The 23919-nt window shown below is 36.8% G+C and overlaps 1 protein-coding gene across 4 annotated transcripts in view; it reads left to right on the forward strand.

The window, feature by feature from the left end:
* Positions 1 to 23482, forward strand: part of DLG5 (discs large MAGUK scaffold protein 5) — a 107956-nt gene extending 84474 nt beyond the window's left edge. For 2 of the 4 annotated variants that reach the window (XM_065843388.2, XM_071811776.1), the window contains 16 exons: positions 1974 to 2121; positions 2632 to 2753; positions 3786 to 3875; positions 5108 to 5276; positions 9055 to 9217; positions 10103 to 10236; positions 10784 to 10948; positions 11322 to 11505; positions 12442 to 12590; positions 12886 to 13056; positions 15164 to 15360; positions 16084 to 16227; positions 16408 to 16535; positions 17316 to 17425; positions 19113 to 19222; positions 21605 to 23482. In XM_065843388.2, the coding sequence (XP_065699460.1) occupies positions 1974 to 2121; positions 2632 to 2753; positions 3786 to 3875; positions 5108 to 5276; positions 9055 to 9217; positions 10103 to 10236; positions 10784 to 10948; positions 11322 to 11505; positions 12442 to 12590; positions 12886 to 13056; positions 15164 to 15360; positions 16084 to 16227; positions 16408 to 16535; positions 17316 to 17425; positions 19113 to 19222; positions 21605 to 21708 (2288 nt within the window). In that variant the 3' untranslated portion in view covers positions 21709 to 23482. The remainder of the gene's footprint in view (positions 1 to 1973; positions 2122 to 2631; positions 2754 to 3785; positions 3876 to 5107; positions 5277 to 9054; positions 9218 to 10102; positions 10237 to 10783; positions 10949 to 11321; positions 11506 to 12441; positions 12591 to 12885; positions 13057 to 15163; positions 15361 to 16083; positions 16228 to 16407; positions 16536 to 17315; positions 17426 to 19112; positions 19223 to 21604) is intronic. The other 2 variants (XM_065843389.2, XM_071811777.1) reach the window with 2 other exon arrangements.
* Positions 23483 to 23919: the final 437 nt, after the last annotated feature.

Below are 23919 nucleotides of genomic sequence, written 5' to 3' on the forward strand. Positions count from 1 at the left end.
AATAGTAAATGGAGACATTCTGAGATACTTAACTTAGATGCTTAACTTCTCAAATTCTTCCAAGGAAAAAGATCTGATGTTCAGAAAGTACAACATATTGAGTTCTACCTACTGGAAATGCTTGGAGTTTCTCAAGTTGAGTGCCCAAACTGGTTTTGCTCTTAATCTAAATTAAAGATTAAATGCTAGTGCGTTTGAGATACTAAGCTGCTCAAGAGGGGACTTGCAAGCAGCTCACACAGAAATCAATATAATCAGGTAAAACAGAAAACAGTTAGCATGTGGTCTCGATTGAACAATTGTTGGTATTGAGGTTCATGTTAGCAGGTTTTAAATTGGCACAAACTAAAAGAAGTGCTTCAGGACCTAATTAGGGTATCATACATTAGTTGCTTTGAACTGGTGAGAAGCATTTGCTTAAGCCTGGTAAACTTGTTGCCAGATGGATTGTTCAGTCTTTAACTGCCTTCAGCAGCTGCATGCAAAACTTGATTTTTCAAATCAAGACAATATTGATTTGTATGAGTTTACCCTAAGTTCTTTGGAAAGCCCCAAACTCCTGTGTGCTCTAGAAATTACAGAAGATTTTCTTCTTACTGGAGACTGTGAAGGAGATAATGACTTGTGTGTCTGGAGCAACAGACAGCTTCCAACCCAAACAATTACCAGAATGTAAAAGCGTGCTCAAGAGTAGCTCAGATCAATAAAGCTTTTGCTTTCCGTTGATTTCTTTTACTCTTTTCTCCCTCTTTTAATAATAGTAGAAAAAGTATTAAAATGTATTATTTCTAGCTTAAAAGCTTTATTTTATCATGATACTTGGCATAATAACACAATCAAGTCAAACCTACATTTGACTGTACAGTGCTAAGTCCTGAAATGTGAACAAGTTTTTACTATTGTATTCTATGCTACGAACTCATTTAAGAGGGAGTTGATGAAATAGATTTTGGTTGAATCATAGAATAGTTTGGGTTGGAAGGGACCTTCAAAGCTCATCTAGTCCAACTCTCCTGCCATGAGCGGGGACGTCTTCAACTAGATCAGGTTGCTCAGAGCCCTGTCCAGCCTGGACTAAAAAGTCTGTCCCTATGTTTCTTGTAAGCCCCCTTTTAAGTACTGAAAGGCCACAGTAAGGTCTCACTGGAGCCTTCTCCAGGCTGAACAGCCCCAACTCTCTGTCTGTCCTCACACGAGAAGTGTGGCCTCCTCTGGCCCTACTCTCCAACAGGTCCATGCAGTACTGCAGGTGGGATCTCACCAGAGCGGAGCAGAGGGCCAGAATCGCATCCCTTGACTTGCTGGCCATGCTGCTTTTGATGCAGCCCAGGATACAGTTGGCTTTCTGGGCTGTGGGTGGACATTGCTGGTCAGTAAGCCCAGGTCCTTCTCCACAGATCTGCTCTCGCTTGGTTGAGTACTGAAGCATGAATGTACTTGAAAGAACAGCTTGAGAAATAAGTTTCATAAATATTGAAATCCTATCATTTATAGTCATAGAACACACTAGAAGTGTGGGAGTCTTTGAGGCAATAGAAGAAGAACAAGAGTAATTTTAGTGGCAGTCAGTTCAAGTACCAATTAAAAGCTTGTGTTCCTATCAGAAGACTATTCAGAGAGAAATGCAGAATTTCTATTACTGTCTAAAAAAGCTTGATACTTGAAAACAGAGGAAATGTTTTAGTTACCAGTGAACATTAAAACAATATACTGTGAATTACTTCATTTTTTGCTAATCTTAATTACCAACTCACCACATTACAATCCAGATTGCAAATATGCGTATACCAATTAGAAGGTGTAACATGGTGGTTAATAATATCTTTTTCTGTATGTTAGTGATTTTTATTTAAAGATACATGTTCATATGTGCAGATGTTATAATATGTGATTATATAAATATTTAAATTCTTTAAAATTCTGTAGTTCATATGCTAACAATGTTGGTAAGAATGTGTTTTTATCATCTTAAGCAGGTACTGTACCAAGAAGCTTAGCACCATGTCCTGCAGTAACTGCTGTCATGAGAAATCCAATCTATACTGCCTGGAGCCATAGAGTTCACACCAGCAATTGCCCATCAGTTGCCAGCCAAATATGCCATCAGCATCTGCATCCCAGGTGGTTTAAAACTTATTATTTCCTTAGGTTTTTGTTTTTGTTAGGATGAAATTGCTTCTTGTAGCTGTTTTATACAGTGCAGAGTGAAACACAATGCTGTTGCTAGTTATTTTGACCCGGGGTTCTCGAAGCCATTATTGTGTAGAAGTGATGTGCCAGTTACTTTCCTGTCTTTCAGTAGCCGATGGATTAGGTTTCCCTCCGCTCCACTGGCTGATATTGACAAAGAAATTTATTTTTTTTAATGAACTAATTCTGAATGTTTTTTTTCTTGTTCTTGCCAAAGCAAATAACGCCTTCCCCTTTTTTTATAGTACTTTGGACTATCTTTCCTCTGACTTCTCTTAATTCATAAAATGATGGGACAATTAGAAAGTGGGAAGGAGAGGAACATTCATTTTATTGAGTAACTCAGGGATAATCAAACTACTTTGTTGGCCAGTTTGCTATTTGCTGAGGTCCTTTGCGCAGTTCTAACTGTTGCCCTATTCCCCTTTTCTTTTGATGTAGTTCCCAGCATCAGGGTCGCCTGAGTTTGGACCTGAGTCATAAGCACTCCAATGACTACTCTGAAAATTCACGTACAAGAGCATCTCATGGCTCAAATTCATTACCATCCAGTGCAAGACTTGGTAAATAGCTTTTCTGATTTATTTCCTCTGGAATTCCTGTATAGTGGAGGCAAAGAATAAATGGAAAATTTCTTAAACGTATGCGTTGTAGAATTGTCATAGCTAACAAAACCTAAAGGCTTCATATGTTCCTTCATTTTTTTCATGGTTTTATAACTAAAGGTGTTCCCTAGAGATAGCTATTTAATTTGTTCTTTACACTCTCTTTAAAATGCTGTGTGTTTGAGTGATTCTCATTTCTGTGCCTGTTACTGTATAAAAGTACCCTTATAAAGATGGGAGGCCCAGCTGAAGTATTTTTAAGATTCAGTGAAGTGGAGAGAATAGAAAAGCAGAGGCCCCCAGAACAAAAAATCAAGCGTGACTAATGACCTAATGTAAATTATATTGTTGGATGATAAGTTAGACCTCTGTTTACTTGATTGACATGTGAGATTGTTTATGCCTATCCCAGTAATACCAAGCAAATGGATGTTTTGTAGCAGCAATATTTTAACATTTTAGAATTTTTTGAATTTTATATAACAACATTTTTGTGTATGTATGTGTCTTGTGTTACATCAATGATTGACAGTTGCATCTGAATAGAGCATGGCAGCTTTGTAACCACAGCAAAAATGGCATAACAGTTTACAGTGTCAAAAATGTATGTATTCATCCAGGCAGAATGTAATTAGAATATTTTAAGTGCCTTTTGGAAAGTCCTGTGGATTCTTAATAAACAGTTGTTAGATTCTCACTTGGACTACAAGTTAAATTTTGTTTGCAAAAAAATTCAATTTTTTCGTACAAGAATGAATAGTACATAGATACTCTCTAGCTATGTTGTGCTCTGTTTATATTGGCTGTGTACTCAAGACAACTTACTTCAAGTATGATATACACAGTATATATGAGGGTAATCATCAAGGCTTGTGCATAAATTCAGAGGCCATTTTAATGCTTACTGAAGAAGTCGAATATAAATGTATTTTTTTTGTTCATCATAGTTTTTACTTTTGTTATTGTAATGATTTTTTGTTGTAAAAATAGGTTCTTCAAGTAACTTGCAATACAGAGCAGAACGAATTAAGATCCCTTTGACTCCAAGATATCCAAGGTCCATCATGGGCTCGGACAGAGGTGAGTTATTTCATAAGCGGTTTTAGTCATACTATTTTCAGTATTGCTAATGCAAAGCATTTGCGGATGTTAAATGAAGTTGTGCCAAAATCTAAGTATGACAGTTTTATTAAGGTTAGAAAATTTGCATTTTGCCACAGAAAGGTAGAAAAAGAAACTTTCTAATGAACTTTGATTTTTGCTGTAAGTTGGCTCTAGGATGTGGCACACCAAAAGTGCACCAAAAAAAAGTAAGAATAAGTATTGCTGTATATTTTATGGTTGTGGTTTTCTTCTAGAATGATGTCTTAAAAGTTTTAACAGTGAGATGACCTGCATTATTTTTTGATTGTTTATTATTTTGCATATTATTGTATTACTGATTGTAAAGTATATTTTGAAATGCAGTGAAAATGTTTTAGTACCTTACTCATCATTGCTTGGTGTAGGATGTATAAACACATGAAACCAAATACCAGTTGGAGTGCTGGAGAGCTGTAGAATTCAAAGTTTGATGACATCATTGCTCAAATGTTCTGTAGCCTTAATGGCACTTTTCCTAACCGGGCAAATACAGTTCTTAGAAATGGCTGTCATTTGTGATTAGTAATATGAGATTCAGTGTCTGTAGCTTTTTCAGAGGAAGCAAACTGAGTGTTTCTGTCAGGACACTTGCTCAGTCAGTTACTCAGGGGGAGGGTACAACCAGGGAAGAGATGCAAGCAGTCATGTTAAGCTTGTTTGGAATTGCAGAGCTTTCCTGTCACTGTGTATGACTCATGCTGGGGTTTTGTTGGTGTTTCCAGATGCTTCATAATATATCTCGTACCCAAAGGAAAGGACTGTACATAAATGTTATTTGAAAATAAGCCTACTTATTAAATTTTATTTTACTTCTCCTTGCCTGTTTTTTTTTTATTATTTTTCTTTAACTTTGCATTGCTAAGTGTTTTCAGATATGTATATGGTGTAGCTTGTCTGTGACATCATCTCCCTGTTGAGAACAGCAGTAGTTGCATGCACACACACAGGGGACAGATTTGACATATAGTCATTAAAGACAGTAAATTTGCACTGTTTGAAGTGAGTTATGTTGAGAAATGTTGAAGTGGTTTCCCTAAGCTTGTTATATGATTGAGTGCTGGTGAACAGCCAGTCTTGTTTCAGATGCGGGTGTCTTTTGTTACATCTGTGTAGATCTCCAGACTCTGACAGATGCAGGATACTAAAACTCAGCTGTTGGTTTTCCATAGGTTCCTTGTCACACTCTGAATGTAGCAGTCCCAGCTTGATAACTCCTCCGCAGTCACCTCTTAACTTGGAAACATCTTCCTTCGCCAGCAGCCAGTCTCAGAACTCCCTTTCTACATTACCTAGGATTTCCATTAGCCCTGTATCTGTAGGAGAACGTAGAAAAGATAGGTAAGGTCTCCACGTTATTTGCTTTTCATACCAGTGTGTCTGAGGAAATTTGGTACGTTTGTTTATTGGCCTGAAGGAATATGAACACTTAGTTTAAATGACAGAGATGTAGGTCCAGGAGTGCATCTCTGGTTCTGTTACTTGGTGTTTCTGTTTTCTTTACAAAGTATGTGTGGATTTTTTCTTCAAAACTGAAGAGTAGATTCTCAAGTTTAGAAAATTAAGGCATTTCATAAGGGTTTTATTTCTTCCATGTTAGATTATTGGCCACACCAAATAAGGGCGGTCTAAATTGGAATACACCCCTTAAGCTGAACTATCTCAGGTGCTTGTTTTGTACTCTAGAAAACTAAATAAAATGAAGACCTAGTACCATCTGGTAGCTAAGTATCAGGTGCCTTAGCGTTGTAGAATGTGTGCTTGAACACTGTGCCTTGATTAATTTAACCAGATAATATGAAAAATTGAGGTCATAACTGTGCAAGAATCTATCCATATGTGCAGTTGCAGTTTTACTACTGTGACTGATACCTTTGGCTGTAGCTGGGCCACTACTAGCAATAGCATTAATTACATGCTTGCACAATTGAACCTGATAGGATAGTTTCCTTAAAACCAGGAGATTTGTGTTTTGATGACTTTCTGTATCCATGATGAATATTTTCAAGATATATTGCTTCTGGTATCAGCCCTGGACACCTGATTTCATTTTCTCATGATCTGGCTAGACTGGATATATCAAAAAGTTTGCATGAATTCAAAGCTTTGAACAGTAAATCTGAATTGGGCTTTTATTTACAGTAAGGCAGCTGAATGCCATTCTGGCAGTGTAAAGCAGCTATGATGTGTTGGAACAGGTTACCTTTATGAGGACTTCAAGACCCCTTTGTGTTCCTTGATTTATGTAAAAGCACTGACCATAAAAATGTAAATGATAAAGTATAAAGGATATTCTGTATTCTGAGTTTTCTGGTAGTAATAAAACCTTATTCATAAAATGTCATATGAAACTTTTGTGTAAAGAATCAGTAATTCACTTATTGCAGTAACTCTAGAATGTGTATTGTGTACAGGGGACAGTGCTACTTGGAAAGGGAATGTAGAAAGGTCTCTGTGAATATTCATCCTTTCTTCACTGTGACTTTTGTACTACGTGTACTCAATTTGTGTCCTCATATAAATGTTTTTCTAATTGTCACTTGCAAATTCAAAGTCAGAATTTCTTTTCTCTTTCATGTGACTAATGATGTATAATGTTCAGCTGCAATAGCAAGGTTTTTGACACCCCTATGACTTTGTATCTCTAAGCACAAGATATGTGTTCTGATCTCTGGGAAATAACAATTTCTGTTAATGTTGATCAGATGATTGAAGTACAGTCAGGTTCCAGCCTCTTTGCTCTTGCTATGCATATGTGCAAACCATGGTCTGAATTGACTTTCTAAAAAGAATATAATTCTAAGTTTGTTTTTAAAAAGCAAAATAAAAACCTAACTAACACAGACAATTTTTAACCTAAGAAAGTAGCTAATTTAAGGCTCTCCTAAGAAAATGTTTGAAGATGCCTAGATAATGTTTTAAATGGTTATTTGGTCTTAATTCTTTCTGCTTCCCACAACATATGTGTAACTTTCTCCAGATAAAAATAATAATACAGATTAAAAAAAAAAGTTTGTTTGTTCTGTTGATTTTTAATTTAAACAAAAATTAAAAGATCTGATCAGTTAAGACTTTTTTCTAATCAGTGTTCAGTAATTATGGCAGGGAGTGTGCACGTTCTAGAAGAGTGCATTTCACTTTATTTCAATAACACTGCTTATCAAGAAAGACACTTTTAAAATGTTATCGTTCTGTTTTACTTATTGGTTCTCTATACATGCATTACTAGGTATCATTCATATTTTGTATTTACGAGAATTCTAAGATATGATCCTGTGCAGTTTGTATGGGCTTGATTCTTTCTTATTCCAATCCAAAACAAGCACACCAAATTTAAAAATGCATGTGGTAGATGGCAAAGCAGAAAGGTACAATAAATAAAAATTAGAAAGATGTAATTTTAGTTTTTAATGAGGTAGTATGCCATGATAATTTTTGTGGTATTAAGCAGCTTCATGTAACATAATGATTTACATGCTCATAATGAGTTAAAAAAAATCAGAAATTGCAGTTTTCTGGGAGTTAACACAGTTTAGCTAAGAAATGCTACATACAAAAAATGTGGGCTTCAGTTTAACTTTGCTGGTAGTAGACCTACCTTGTCTTCATTACATTGATAGACAAGCTCTGAGGCCATTACTGCTAACAGTGATGTTGATATTAGGAGATTATTTGGTTCCAGAGTTGCGTTTATATCATCAGCCAGTTTTTGTCTTTTATGCACTAGTAAGCTGGCAAACTATTATTGCACGTAGTGCAGAAGTCTAGCAAATAGTTAAAATACTGTGGCAATAAACATTATTTATTAAATTATTACTTCTTCCCTCTGCCCCCAGCCCTAAATCCTACTCTTTCCAAAAATACCTTTTTTTTCAGCCTGGCTCACGTTGGTAGCAGTGAGTACAGTCCAGTTAAGTCATCTGGTCTCTGAACAGCACGACTGAAATAGTTCAAACAGCTGGCACAATTTAGGAAATGTCTATATGATATAATGAAGTCTTAGGAAATAATACATTCAAACGAAAGCATGTCAAAAGGAATATAATCCTATTAAAATTAAAAATACACCACACCTGGTGCCTAAGCTGTTTCATTCTGAATGAGCTCAACTGTTAATACCTGGTGACACTTTTTGCTGTGTAGACATTTTCATAGTAATATGAACCAGCACATTTTAGGACGCTACTGTTTGTTTATATACCCCATGAAGGGATCAGCCCTATTTGTAGAGGTGGATACATCCCAACTACGGGGGGAGGAAAGGGGAATTTATCAGGATTTTCTTTTGTATCAGCCATTCTCTTGTTATATTTCTAGTGTCTTACTACTGTGTGTCTTTTTCTAAGTGTTCTTTTCTTCTCAAATCTTCTACATCTTTCAGATATCTGTTCCGTAATAGGTCTTTTCTGAGAATCCCTGTGGCTCCTAGGCCTAGGTTCTCATCACTAAGGAGTTTGAGGTTGGCCTGATATAAGGTTGTCCTTCTTGAGCAGTATTGCGCACTTTGTGCTATTTGACATGTTTGGATAATTGCCCTGAGGAGAATTTGCATGGTAATTGTAATGCTACCATGCAAACTGCTGTCTTAATGGCTTGAGTTTGCAACTGCTTGATTTTCATTACTAATTTATGTTTCCCTGTATACAAATATGAAATTTGATATTTGTGCTTTGTTTTTCCTTGGTTTTCCACCTTATCATCTATGATGTTTATTTTCACTGGCAATAAAGACCCCCAGCATTTATAATTGTAATGTACCTTTCTGGAATATGGTTTGTAAATTACATATTAAATACAGTGGTTCAGTTACTTTTATACAACATTCATCTGGAAGCTTCTTTCCTACCAACTTCATTATCATACTCTTTATCATTCGTATTTACCATAACATTTTTGAGCAGCTGTGTATCTGGTATATATTTACTTCTGCCACTGTACATTGCATGGTGTTAAAGGAATGCATTTAAGAGAGTTGACAGTAATTTTTTAAAAAGTACCTGTTTAAACATATTTTTATTATTACGATTCAGACAACCATAAAGTATTGCATGTAACTTTGAAATTGTGATGGTTCAAGTGCAATTTTGTCCAAATCAGTTTTAACTATCTCCTCTAAAAGGCCCTACATGGAAGAGCCACGTCATGTTAAAGTGCAGAAGGGTTCTGAGCCACTAGGCATTTCCATTGTGAGCGGAGAAAATGGTGGAATATTTGTCTCTAAAGTAACAGGTGGGAGCATTGCCCATCAAGCTGGCCTTGAATATGGTGATCAGTTACTAGAGGTAATTGTTTGCTTATTATTCCTATGGCTTAATGCATCAGTTCATGTGACTCCAGCCATAACTGCCTTCCCCAACAGAGTATCTTGAGAAAGTGTGTGTGCTGTGAGAAGTAGCAAAGTGTGCTTACTCTGTATTGTAATATTCCAGTAATTGTGATTGTTGTGGATTTTTCATAAAATAATGTCAAACTTTATCATAAAATGTCTTTTTATGGTAGATCTGATTGCATCTTGTATAGATATAATTCAATATTAAACCAGCTAGTTTCAGTACTTAAAAATATATTGTCCCAACACCATGCTCTGCCTGATAAGGTGAGTAAATATTCAAGCAGCTGGCTTGTACTGAGTTTTGTGCTGTATTGCTGTGCCATATCCTTACCTGAGAATACCTGCTTTAAAAAGTATTCAGGTATGCTACAGTCCTGGTTTTGCCTACAATATTAGGTTAACACATGGAGGAGCAATTTGTACAGAGCTGCTTTGCAAATGTTAGATTTGTTCATGCTGGTGTATGGTTAAAACATCTTCTGTTGCACAGACTGTGGATGATGCTACAATGGACTTGAATAGATCATGGATCTGAATTTATCTTTAAATCCTGAATTCGTTCAGATATCATAAGACAGCTCAGAATACATGTGTCTTTCAATAGTAAAAAGATTTTTAAACTCATGTTCAGGTTACCAAATAGTTTAAAATTACAGTGATTCCTTCCAAGGAGTAAATTCTATGAATCATTGCTTAACAGCATTTCCAGCCTATTTACCCCAGTGGAAATAAGTCAGCATTTAGACATTAAACTAATTAAGAGACTGAAAGAATGATTTTGCTAGTTTCCATTTGAAAACTTGACATACTGGTTTGTGGTTTTTTTCCCCCCTAGTTTAATGGAATCAATTTGAGAAATGCTACAGAGCAACAGGCTCGACTAATCATTGGACAGCAGTGTGATACCATTACTATTCTGGCGCAGTATAACCCACATATGTATCAACTTGGCAATCATTCACGATCAAGGTAAGGCTGGCTGAGCTTTGAAAAAACTACTCTCTGGTCCACACAATTATCTAGCTAGTAGATAACTTCTGTACAGATAATGTGTTCGCAAACATCAGCATGTTTGTGCTCATGAGAAGTGTGGTTGCTTAGAAAAATAATGTGTCAAAAAAAAAGAAAAATGCTAGATCCACCTACTATATTTTCTCTCTTGTTTGAGCATAATCTTCAGGTACATTAAACTAAAGTCAAAGGTTACTTCTTCCTAGGATTATGAGATTCTAGCACTTTTTTCTTTTTTTTTTAATAGCTGGAGTTGCCAAAAACTAATTAGAAAAGGCATATGACCTAGTGAAATTATCCATCCCAATTTGCTGCATGATCACGCTTCAAAACTGAGCTTTATCTTTCTCTTAGACTTATGGTCAACATATGTTATTTGGCATGCTGTTTTGGGATATTTTTTTTCCTTTATACTTCATCTGCATGGAAAATACTTGGTGTTGGTGAAAAACTAACCACCAGTCTTTTGTGGTGTGTGTTTTTTTTGTTTGTTTTACCCTCCTAGTTCTCGCCTAGAACCTGTGAGTAATCATTCCACCCCTCAAGGCAGTGGAGGTGCAACGCCTGACAATCATTCCGTGATCGATACTGTGAGTGAACAGGATGAAGGAACAATGACACCCCCATCCAAACAAACCACACCAACTACAAGTCCCCGTAATTCCTTAAGGTAGAGAGTAAAATTTTTGCCTTAGGTGAAAAGAAAGTTTAAGGGTAGATGTGAAGGGTATTAAACAACAAAGTGTATTTCTGGTTGAAATAAGTCAGCAGATGAGTTAAGTGGACCCCAGGATAAAAATCTATATATTTTCTGGCTGTTCTCAAAAGATGGGGTCTGCAAGCAATGAAGAATGTTTACTACAAGATTGATTTAGTTAACAAGGTCTGTAGGGAACATCAGGTTTGTCTTACAAGACTCTATCTCTAGGTGACCTATTTTGAGTAGTGATTATGTATGTATATATATTTTTAGATGTCTGGTTGATTATGTGTAATGCAAGTTTTTAACTTGAAGTACATGTGTTATTTCTCCCTTCCAAAAGGGGCCCTGTGGACACAAACAAAAGGACCCCTGAACCTAGAACTGTTGTTGTTAAAAAATCCCAAGTGGATCTTGGGATCCAGATATGTGGTGGAAACCTATATGGAATATTTGTCTCAGATGTAGATGATGATAGCCCAGCAAACGGACCTGATGGACTGGTCTTGGGTGACATGATACTTGAGGTAAGCTTTTAAGAAAAGTCTGCAGGATACTAACAGAATGTCTAGATTGGTCTAAAGAGGGTGTTGCAGTCTCCAATGAGAGATGTTCTGTGAATTTTGAGTTCCTGCCACAAAACCTGGGTAAGAATGATGAGAATGCACAACCTCTATTCTGGCTGTAACACATGAAGAACTGGATGATGTGGACCTGGAGAACTCCCACTGTTGAGCGTGCAAGCTACCCACAAGTTTGAAGGACTAATGCATTTCTACTTGGAATTACGAACACCTGCTCTCTTATCTATAAATAATAAACCTTGAATCCAGTTGCTGTACATAGTAGAAAGGCAAGGATATGAAAGATTTTGCAAAACAGAGAAGAATATTGATCTTATCACTTTGAAATTCTAATGAGTTTGGGGAGAACGGTGCAATATGTCTTTGACTCTGCTTTCTACATCTGAAAAACAATTACTTGACAGAACTGTTAAGGTGATAAACACGTATATGTTTATGACCTTTTTAGTTACAACTGAGCATTGAGACTGTGAGCACTGAGACTCTCCTATTGCACCTCTAGTATGCAGATAGAGATTTTGCTTTGTAATTGTGTTTCTGACTTCCTTCAGACCACTCACTTTCCTTAAAAATAGTGAATTCTTTCCAGTGTGGCTTTTATGATTCTCAGTTTACACTTGGAAAACATTTTAAAGAAGTGCAGACTGTTTCTCACAGTGCATGTCTGCTTTGTTTACTTGAGTATTTTGTTTTCCACCCCCATGTCTCAGTCTCCTACTATAGACATCTTAAGGTGCAAACTGCACTAGAGTTAAGTGGCAAGATTTGCTTATATAGAGAGCTTGCCAGTGGGAAAAACAATGCATGTTTTTCAAGCTCACCTACTCTTATTGCTTGTTAATACACAGTTTCACATCCGAGGTTTATTGTGTTTTGCAGTATGGGTCCATTGATATGCGTAATAAAACAGCTGAGGAAGCTTATCTTGAAATGTTGAAGCCTGGTGAAAACATCAAAATAAAGACTCAATACAGAATAGAAGAGTTTAATAAAATAAAAGACCTTCCTGGAGATGGATTCTATATCAGGTATTTGAGTGTGACTGGTAATAACAACATAAGGCTGTTAGGATAATATGCTGACCACCATGAGAGAGATAGTACATCAGTTTTACTATGTTTATAAAATTCAAAGTTTACTAATTTATCCCAACTAGTCTCTGACAGTGAGTAATCGACTTGTAATATAGTAACTCTGCACATTTCGCTGTAAACTTGAAATACAGTGTGCACCACTGATCTTTTTTTTCAAAATAAGTATGCGTGTTCTTCCCTTGAGTTGGTGAAGATCAGTTGCAGAGCCTATTTATGTCTTCCTTTCCAGAGCACTTTATGACCGTCTGGCAGAGGTGGAACAGGATTTAAGCTTTAAGAAGGATGACATTTTATATGTTGATGACACTCTACCACAGGGAAACTTTGGTTGCTGGATGGCTTGGCAGCTAGATGAGAATGCTCAGAGGCTGGAAAGAGGACAGATTCCAAGTAAATATATGTGAGTGACCTCAGTTACAGTATTTATCTTATGGTCTCTAAAAGTCTGACTAGTGAGGAGTGATAAAAAAAGACTTGTTTGCTTTTATTCTTTCTGGGAGATAATAATTCTTAGACATGTCATTTTAGGGATGGCATATTTTAATAACATTGAATTAAATATATTGCTCTATCAAGTTGTTTTCAATGCTAATAAATAGTTAACTAAAAATGGAAATGATACATAGATGAGTGTAGTGATAAATAATTGAGACGAGTGCTGTTTAACTTTTTTGTGAGCAACATGGACAGTGGGATTCAGTGTACCCTCAGCAGGTTTTCCAATGACACCACACTGTGTGAGAGGCGGTCAACACACTGGATGGAAGGGATGCCATCTAGAGGGACCTTGACAGGCTCAGGAGGTGGATCTGTGCAAACTTCATGAAGTTCAATAAGGCCACATGCAAGGTCTTGCCCATGGGTCAGTGTAATCCCCAGCACAAACATAGACTGGGCAGAGAGTGGATTCAGGGAAGCCCTGAGGAGAAGGATTGGTTGGGGTGTTGGTTGATGGGAAGTTCAACATGACCTGGCAATGTGTGCTTGCAGCCCAGAAAGCCAACTGTATTCTGGGCTGCATTAAAAGAAGTGTGACCAGCAGGTCGAGGGAGGTGATTCTCCTCTTCTACTCCACTCTTGTGAGACCTCACCTGCAGTACTGTGTCCAGTTCTGGGGCCCCCAGCATTAGAAGGACATGGACCTGTTGGATCACGAGTCCAAAGGGGGGCCATGAAGGTGATCAGAGGGCTGGAGCATCTCTCCTATCAAGAAGGGTTGAGAGGTGGGGTTGTTCAGCCTGGAGACCTTTTAGTAGGGAGACCTTATAGCAGCCTTCCAATACATAGAGGGGACCTACAAGAAAGCTGGAGAGGGACTTTTTACAAGGACCCATAGTGATAGGACAAGGGCTAATGGCTTTTAATGGGAAGAGGGTAGATTTAGATTAGATGTAAGGAAGAAATTCTTTACCATGAGGGTGGTGAGGCACTGGAACAGGCTGCCTGGAGAAGATGTGGATGCCCAGGCCAGGCTGGATTGGGCTTTGAGCAACTTGGTCTAGTATAAGGTGTCCTTGTCCATGGTATGGAGGTTGGAACTAGATGATCTTTAAAGTCCCTTCCAACCCAAACCATTCTATGAAGTTCTGTAATTCAATAACAAAAATGAGAGTAACTGCAGCAAAAATATATCCTTGATTCCAAGGTTATCACAGTTGTTCTTGGGAGCCATCAGTGGTTTTAGTTGTCTGTGGACAGTGATGTTATAAGACTGTGCATCCTTCACAATCTTAGAATGTTGGTAGGGCAGTTAAGAGGAATGTGCAGGAACTAGAGTTTTTACATTGTTATTGAAACCATATTAGTTATCACTCAGTAATTAGAATATTTTTTCCATGTTAAGATTATTGTTTTTCTGGTTCCTTTTCTTCCAGTACCCTTCTCTCCATGTCATAACTTGAAATTCACCCTGACAGTGGTAGCAGTGGTACTATGTGCAATGTGTGGAAGTACCATATATGCATACAGACCCATACACATCGTTGATAGGTTTGTTACTGGAAGATAGATAGTAAAACCAACTACATTTTACACATGTTATGTGGCCTAAATATTTGTGCACATATAAAATAAGACTGCATAAAATAAACCTGTTATTTTGGATTGCTAGTAAGTTATTTGTAAGGATGAGTATAATGTGCAGTTTCATAGGAAGAATGGGGTCTCCACATCTGCACGAGGCTCACTTGACTGGAAGGTAAGTGCACACTGCTGCTTCTGCCTTGGAGAATTTTGCCCTCCCTGTCAGAGTGGTCACCTCTTGTGCCATGTTGCTATAATATTTTTACTATAAAAATCCTAAGGAAATTATGGTAGTGTGAGGTTTTCAGATGCTTATAATTTATTCTAACATTTGTTTCTGATTAATTTTCTGTGATGAAGATATTTGTTCTAAGGCTTGAGATGAGCATTTCCAGTGCATTCCTGAAGCAGCAGTGATATTATTTGTTGAAAAATTTTATAAAAGATAACTTTAAATGCCAGCCAGTTGGTCTGTTTCATTATAGGATGGATCAGGAATTCTACAGGAGACACAGCATGTCTGAGGCTAAAGATGAAAGCAGCTCATCTAAGACATTGTCAGCAGCAGCACGGAGGTCATTCTTCAGAAGAAAGCATAAACACAAGCGAAGTGGTTCCAAAGATGGAAAAGATTTACTGGCTCTTGATACGATCAGTACAGACTCAATTCCTTTCTTGGATGGCAAGTACCTTTGTTATACTTGGGAGGGCTTTGCCTTCTCTTTAATTTTTAAATGGCTGCAGCATGACACTTAAAAAATTATGTTGGTTTCTGGTCAGTCTGAGTACAAATGGCAAGCATATGTCCATTCACATTCATAACTTTTAATATTTTTTTAATTATTATTAAATAACAAGCCAGAGTGTTTAAATTTTTGGTAGTTTATTCCTAGATCTATTGGCATTAATATTTTATTTGCAGAGGGAGATTGCTTTTTGATCCATGATTTTGTCTTCCTTTCAACTATTTAATTTCTGTCCAGGTTGCTTAGTCTAGACAGAAATCCTGGGCACCTCTCAAAAAATCTTCACTTCTCTGTCTTCACTCCTCTACAAAAATCACGTTAGTTACAATGTTTACTTTCTTGGAAGAGCTCAGCAAACCAAACCAGGGAAACCAAATATGGTGTCTTGTTTACACTTTTAAGAAAATATAGGAATGATTGTTTTTTAAGTTTGAGTGGGGAGAAGCACCAGCCAGGTTCAGTAAGAAAAACATTTATATTAAGGATGGTAAGAGGAGAAAAATGCCATAATGGCTAGTGACCATTTCTTGTACTTGTCAAGGCCCTTATCCCTTGCAAGGGAGTTGTTTTCATAATTACTATTTAGGGTGCTTCTGTTTATCTGATGAATGCCAGGAAAATAATTTATACTTTTATAAGTAAATTTTCTCTGTGTGTAGATTCTGCAAGTCTGGCATATCAGCGTGTACAGAAAGTGGACTGCACCTCTCCTAGGCCTGTCCTTATTCTAGGACCTTTACTTGATGCTGTGAAAGACATGTTGGTCAAAGAATCCCCTGGAAAATTTTGCAGATGTCCTCTGGGTAAGTACACAAATATGACCAATTTATTCTTGTTTAGGGTACATGACAGTAGCATCTATGTAAGTGAACTGAATGGTAGCACAAACATAGAAGAAAACCCAAGAATCTGAATTTGTGGGCATTGCTTTGTTAGCCTTCGAATAGTCATGAAAGTCGATCTTTTCTGGTTCTATGAAACAGAGGTTATGAAAGCTTCCCAACAAGCCATTGAACGGGGTGTGAAGGATTGTCTCTTTATCGATTATAAACGGAGGAGTGGACATTTTGATGTGACAACTGTAGCTTCAATAAAAGAGATAACCGAAAAGGTGAGTTACTTTTAATGCTGTAGTTCTTGGCACAATTTTGAATGTATGGTCATACTATGTTGGGGGGGTGGAAATTATGTTAGCGTTGTCCTCCTTTAAGCCGTTCAGAGAATCATTCCCTGGGCCACTGAGTAAAATAAAAGTTACCTCACATTGGCAGATAACTGTTTAAGGATTATTTTATGTAAGCTCACCTTTGCAGAAACTACTGTTGCTTTAGGGTGTTATTAAGTAAGGGTAGAACTTATTTTCTTAGATTCCACAGATTCACCCCTAGCCCCGAAATGAGGATTGAAGTTTTTTAACTATTCTATTTAATGCAGTCATACAGAACATAAACAGTGTATTAATCCTAGAGACAGATGTTGATTAAAATCTGTATATTGCTTATAGTTTTCTGTCAAACCACACAGAAAGTCTTACTACTTTAATGCATGTGCTTGCTTATGACTTCTGAAAGAGAAAATGAATATGAGTATTTGGAAAAAATGTATTGCATATATTTCAGTCTGAGTTTTCATTTCATTAGTTCTTCAAATACTTTTTATTTCTATCGATGCATGCTTTTGGTACTATGAGTGGAATTTCTTGCAGTTTTTCATCTTCTGTCTTTTGTTATAAATCCTTTGGGTACGAATTGCTCAGTAGCCCCCAAATACTATATATGTGGCAAAATTCTCTTGGGTTGCTATGATTTAAGTAGGGGAATAAACGGGGGATTTGCATGTGCGCTTGTGATCTTTAACTGAATGAGTGTTTTGCATTTACATTTGATCTTAGGATTGTCATTGTCTGCTTGACATCGCTCCTCATGCCATCGAACGGCTCCACAGTGTTCATATCTACCCTATTGTAATTTTTATTCGCTACAAAAATGCTAAACAAATCAAGTAAGTCTGTGAGGGTTATAGTTCAGGGACATTTGTTTTAGCTTAAAATAAGCTTGTTACCTTTATTGTTTCTTTCATCCTAGTCATCTTAAATCTCTTTAAAATGTGGAAATTAATCCTCGTTAAAACTGCTGTTAGGTAAATAGTCTTAACTTCATTTTGGTTGCATGTCAGTTAAGTGAATCTTTCAAAGACAACATAGACTAAACTGTATGTACTCCAGGAGACACTCAGATCTTTCCTGCTCACCTTTTTATTTAAACTATAGATATGGGTTAGATCCATCGTTGATTAAGTGGTGACTGTGAAAAAGAGCTATTATGAATCTTCTCAATGGGGCCAAGTGTATGGATGCAGTAAAAATAGATTCATAACCTCACCTTTCCCACCTTAATTCTCCAGTGAAAACCGCATGGAACGTCCCCCTTTCCCATGGAGTGTATATAGTGTAGTCTTCTCGGGCAGTGCTCTTTCAGTAATTGTGAATTTCCTGCTCAAATATAGCCAGGGACAAAACGCAGAGTTACAAACCCTGGTCCCTCCCCTAATGTTTAAGTAAGCCTTCACACATTTTGATAGATTGATTTGGCAAAAAGTGGCGTAATCTCCCAAGATAAGTGTTAAGAAACAGTTTTGTGGAGAGATACAGTATACTTGTGTTATCTTCATTTTGAAAGTTGAAAACTTTTTATATTCTTGATCTGTAGTTAACTTTGAGAACTATGTATTTAATAAAGAACGTAAGTATCACCACTTTAAAGTAGAAGCAAGACATAAAGCAACGTGGTGTATTTCATTACCACTGTAGGATCATGCACTTGAATGACAAATGGAACTGTCATGTCTTGAGCCCCTTTGGAAATGGAATGGTGACCATTAAGGCTATTTCCCTTTTGGGGAAAGTGACAGAGAGTGATTGAACTAGACAAGCAAGAATTTCTAGCAGTGATCAAAATAAGATGCAGTGACACAATGTCTCTGTCTGTCATGAGCACCAAAGGTTTTTCCGAACAGCCCTTTTGGTATAGCCCAGGTTCTAGCAGCATTCTCTGAAATGCTACACAGCAGTCTGCCTCCTTGGTCCTTCCAAGTCAGATTTGGAGGAGAGTGTTACAGCCCTTTATCAAAATTAAAATACTTTTTTCCCCCTTGCACTTGTATTTCTCTATATTTTTTTTAATTTTATTTCCAACAACATATATAATAGAAAAACAGTTGTCTCAAAAATGTGTCATATGTAAGATGACATAAAATATTCCATTTGCTCAGTGCTTGATACTTAAAGCTCTTTAAAAGAGAGGTACTTGAGCCCAGCTTTTGTGTGGGGAGTACTGGAATATATATATGTATATATATGTATATATATATACATATAAAAGATGATGATCCAGCTTACATGAACTGGGAACTATTATTCTTTCTCAATCAACCACATCCCAGTCTCTAGGACTTTCAAGGAATACTGTCTTGGTCTGATCACAAACAGAATTTGTTAGCACTGAAATGATCCTCATGACTATGCTGATACTGCTGAAACACAGTAGATGGCACTGTATGCATAGGATTATGCTTGCATGTTAATTAGCCTTTCACATTCCCCCAACTGCAGTTAATAATTGCAAATCCATTAAAAAAAAAAAATACTCTCACAGAAAGTTTTTCTTTTTTTCTTTCTTTTTCTTTGCAGAGAGCAAAAAGACCCAATCTTCCTGAGGGACAAAGTTACACAAAAACATTCCAAAGAACAGTTTGAAACAGCTCAGAAAATAGAGCAAGAGTATAGCAAGTACTTTACAGGTTAGTATTTAATCCGCATTTCACTAGGAACACAGTGGCAATTTAATCCATTTACACTGTAATTCAAAAGTTCTATCTTCCTTCAAAGAGCGCTTTTTTGTTTGTTTGTTTTTCATTCTACCTTCCCTTTTGGCAAACCCATGCTCTGGTGTTTTATTTTACTGGGAGAGGAAATCTTGTGATAATAAGTACTGTCCCTTGCTTTTAAGTTTTCTTTTGCTTTAGCATGTTATGAATCTAACAATCTAAAGAGATTCTGATAATGTTTTATTACAAACCAGAAGTATGGTGTTGCAAGTTTTGTACCATGTAAGGAATATGATTTCATTTTGTAATTGTAAAAATCGAACAAAACCAAACAGAAACAACAACAACCAAAAAAACCCTATAGCGTAAATTAAGGAATGATTTATGAGCCACACTTTACATCTTTCCAGAAAGGAAAAACATTGTCAAAGGTTTATTAAGCTTGTATTGTAACTTGGAATAATTAAATTCAACTTCAGAGGCCTTTTTAACATCCTAAAGTATATTACATGAATCTTGAGTTGTAGTTCATACTGTATTTTTGCCAGAGAAAGAAAACTGGGTTTGAAAACTCTCTCTGCTTATTTCAGAGTATGTTTGTGTGGTTCCATGTACATTCAAAAGAGCAGATTTAAAATTCTAGCCATCCTGATGTGAATGGCAACGAAATTTAAGAACAAAAACAACCCCACACCACCACATAAAAAAGAACACCACTCCACCAGCCAAACCCCAGCTTTTCATCCCCCAAACAATGGGGTTTTTACAGAAATGTTCTGAGGCATACCTGCCAAGTGCAGGGGAAGGAAGGGGGCGTATTTAGTATAGAGCCAGCTCAGCTCATCCTGAGAGGTTGCACAGTGTCTACAAAGTCAGTTACCTGGTACATTATAGTAATACAAATGTTAATTTAAATGATACGTACTAAACCTTCACAGAGCTTGACCTGCACATGGCCAGATTGCATCACCACGTGTTATATTCTGCTCCTTGTTAAGTCGTGTGTTGCATTTTAATTTCACCCTGATAGCAAAAGTAGCACTCAGTCTAAGAGGGCCCTACTTGTATCTTCTCACATGCCCTGCGGGAAGGGCCTCCCTCTGGTCCTGCCAAGGACAGTGGACTCCAGCTGTCATCAACATTTCCAGATGCTGGTAGTCAGAGAGGGTTGGTGTTCAAACTGCACTGACATTTAAGTTTGTTGAAATTATAATGATGTGCATAAAATAAGCCTGTAGGATAGGCATGTTGCACATAGTAGCTTCCTGATGAAGCTATATGACACACTCTCTCAGACCTGAGCTCTGTGACTGTTTCATGAGGTACATTTTTTTTGACTAGTGACTCTTTTGTGTTGGGTTTGTTTCCTGTACCAACTTGTAAGCATGATGTGCAGTCTGGATCACTTCCTCACTGCTATTTGTCACCTTTCATAGAGCTCCTCAATACCTGCATCTGTATCCAAACTCACATGACATCATTAAGTGTAGTATATACTGCGGAGTCAAGTGGTTTTTTTTTTTTTTTAATGCGAGATCAAATTCACACTTAAAAAATGGAAATTGTACCTTAAGCCTTATGAGACTTCCTCTATTTTTCCAGCATTAGTGGTAGCTGAGGCCAGAGGCTTTGCTGACGTATTTCTCAAGTCATGAACTTACCAACTTTTAAGTCTTCAAGCTAATACATTCTCCTCTCCTGTGTCAGTGCTGGCATTTTATTTTTTGTGATGGTTACGTTTAGCAAGAGCAGAATGCAAGGTGTCCGTTTATCTTTCAAACTGATTTTCTGGGAGTTGCTTGCTGTTGGCCTTTTGTTCTCTGAATGTAGTTGACAATAAGAATTGCAATAGCAACTGCTGCTGTTTTATTTAGCTCAAAGATCTGTGAGCTGCCTCATAATTTGCTTCTAATATTTTTAAATAGTGTCTAGTTGCTACAACTGTAGTCTCTATGTATATTACCACATAAATATGAAACTCTGAACACCACATGCTGAACAGAGAAGGTTTATTATAGCAGGTTCTGACTTTGCCAGCTGATGCCTCTGAAAAGAGTACATGGAAGCCTCTAAGAAGACAGTTGTCTTAGTTGATTATGGCTATCAGTTCTGTGACTTCTCAGGGTGTTTTAAGAGCTAGCAGAAGAAACTTTATATTGAATGCTTGACCTCTTTGCTCTGCTTATGCTTTTTCTTGTTTTAATAGAGTCATGCATCTGGCAAATACTGAATCAAGTAGGTTAATTATGATCTGTTGATAAACACTTTGCAGAAAAATGTAGAAGGCTGTTCTTCGTAATTAGTCATAACTGCTTATTCCAGTCTCATTTGTGTGGTGGGGTTCTTTTTCTCCAGGCATTGTCCAGGGAGGAGCCCTTTCAAGCATTTGCACTCAGATTATGACAACTGTTGATCAGGAACAAAACAAAGTCCTGTGGATCCCAGCTGGCCCGCTGTAGACTTATTTTGCTGTGAAACTACTTTGCGGATGTAAATAACCAACTAACTTTCTATCCAAGGGACTCTGTCCATTTGTGTCGTTATAAAGATATCCGTAAGTGATTTCTGTTTCGTGAAGGGGAATGATAACACTGAACACGCAGAGACCTGATGAGGCATGTGGGAAGGGGTAGATCACTTCACCAAGCTTGTCTCTTATGTCGTACGTGTACATGTGACGGGTTGTCACGAGGCGTTGAGACCTGTGTGTACTTGTCCATGAGTAATGAACTTAACAATGCTGCAAAACCCTGTAGAATGACAAGTTTACAAAAATATTTTCAAAGTATTTGGTTGTTGCTGTTTACTTGAATGTCTTTTTGTGTTTGTTTTTCTTTTTTGTTGTTTTGTTTTTTGTTTTTTAACTGTGTCCTTTCACTTAATGAGGTAACTCTCCAAAATGGAGTGAAATTTCTGAATATAAGTGAATTGTTTATGCGCAACGTGACTCTTAGTTGCAATCGTGACCATTTCTAAGCACGTTGTTGACTTGACAACCAGGTAATAATGTGGGATTGAATTGGTACGTCTTGGGAGTAAGCTCAGAAGGAATTACACTCCTCTACAGGGCAGACCACTGTTTGTATCCTGTCAATGCTTGTCTGTCAAAGATATCATTTCTTGTTTTATGCATGAATCTAATATTTAAACGTCATAATATATCTGAACAATCCAAGCTTAATGTGTGTTGAGAAATAATAATTTTTGGTTGTTGGGCCTGGTTTAAGTACCAGCGGGGAAGAATTGTAAGCTAGGCCTAGCATGCTGTGTTCTGTCACTTTTCAATACTGTAAATATGGAAAACTTATGTCGGTGCAATTATGCAGGGTAATTCTTAAGCTTTGTACTTCAGTGTGTAGCATTCACATAGATTGTTTTTATTTAAGAGAACCCACAACTTTAGGGCTTTGATTAAAAGCCTTTAGAAAGGTACTAAATTGTTAGTATTTTCACTGTCAAAAAATAAGTGATCGTTTAGTTTTGGTTGCAATACTTATTTACCTATTGTACCAAACTCCATTGTATCGGTTCCATTTTTGGTTTTTTGCACTTCTGACTCTGTGTTCCTAACACAGGTTTTGTACCTGTCTCTTCCGTCTCTTGTGCCATGTTTCTTGGGTACTGTATTTTAATATTTTTAAAATATCATTTGGAGTAGAACTGCTTCTTGGTCACTGTTCCTAACATTTCAGTTTGTAGGGTTTCTAGTTTTACACTACAGGCTGTAGTTTTGCTTCTGTTTGTAGCTTTTTTAATTAAAAAAGGGATTTTTCTTGCACAGTTCTTCAAAGAAAGATCTGGTCCTAAATTTGAATTCTGTTTTAGAGATGCTATTTTATAGTTCAAAATACTTTATATAGCATTTATATAATTAAATACTGTAGAGATTTTGAACTATAATACATATATATATAGTATTTTACATAGTATTATACCATACTATTATAATACTATATATATATAAAAATTAAAAGTAGGAAATGGTATTGATTAATAAGTAGTCAAAGTACTTCTCATGGTGAGGGACAGCAGTTGTTTTTTGTTTATCTCATTTTTTGTTTGTTTGTTTTTTAAAGTTTGAAGTCAGAGTAAACTCCAGTGGTACAACTGAAACAGACAGGTACTGTTCTGATATGGATTTTCTGTACTAAAATAAAAATGTCACTTTGTATCAAAAAAAGAAAAAAGTTAAAGAAACTGATTACTAAATAAAGGTCAATTTCTATAACTTGACTTGTGTGTAAAAGGTGCTTATAGCTAATGTTGTTCTTGACTCTGTTTAGTTGAGTCCTTATATAAGGTTTTACTTTCTATCTAAAATTGGCACATGTAGTGTCAAGTGCCCACCTTGAGAGAAATGAGTTTTGATTTTGTGTTTTTGCCAAGCCTTGCCTACTTGAATACTAAAGACGTTCAACAACTGCAGGACACAAGTGAGATGTTGTTTTCTGTTAACATATTTTTAACTTTCTGACCCAGTGGTGATAAGAGTTTCAAGCAGAAATGCAGTTAATTGGATGGAGGCTTTAACAGGAGAACAAGTCTATCACTGTTATTTTGAAGAGCATCACTGGAAAGTGGCGAAAACCTAACAGGTGAAAACATGAATCATTGAGCTTAAAGGCACATTGAGGAGTTTTGTGCCTCAGTTTTTACGCTTCGGGCAGACC

This window comes from Patagioenas fasciata, chromosome 8 (assembly GCF_037038585.1).
Source record: "Patagioenas fasciata isolate bPatFas1 chromosome 8, bPatFas1.hap1, whole genome shotgun sequence".
Lineage (NCBI taxonomy): Eukaryota > Metazoa > Chordata > Aves > Columbiformes > Columbidae > Patagioenas > Patagioenas fasciata.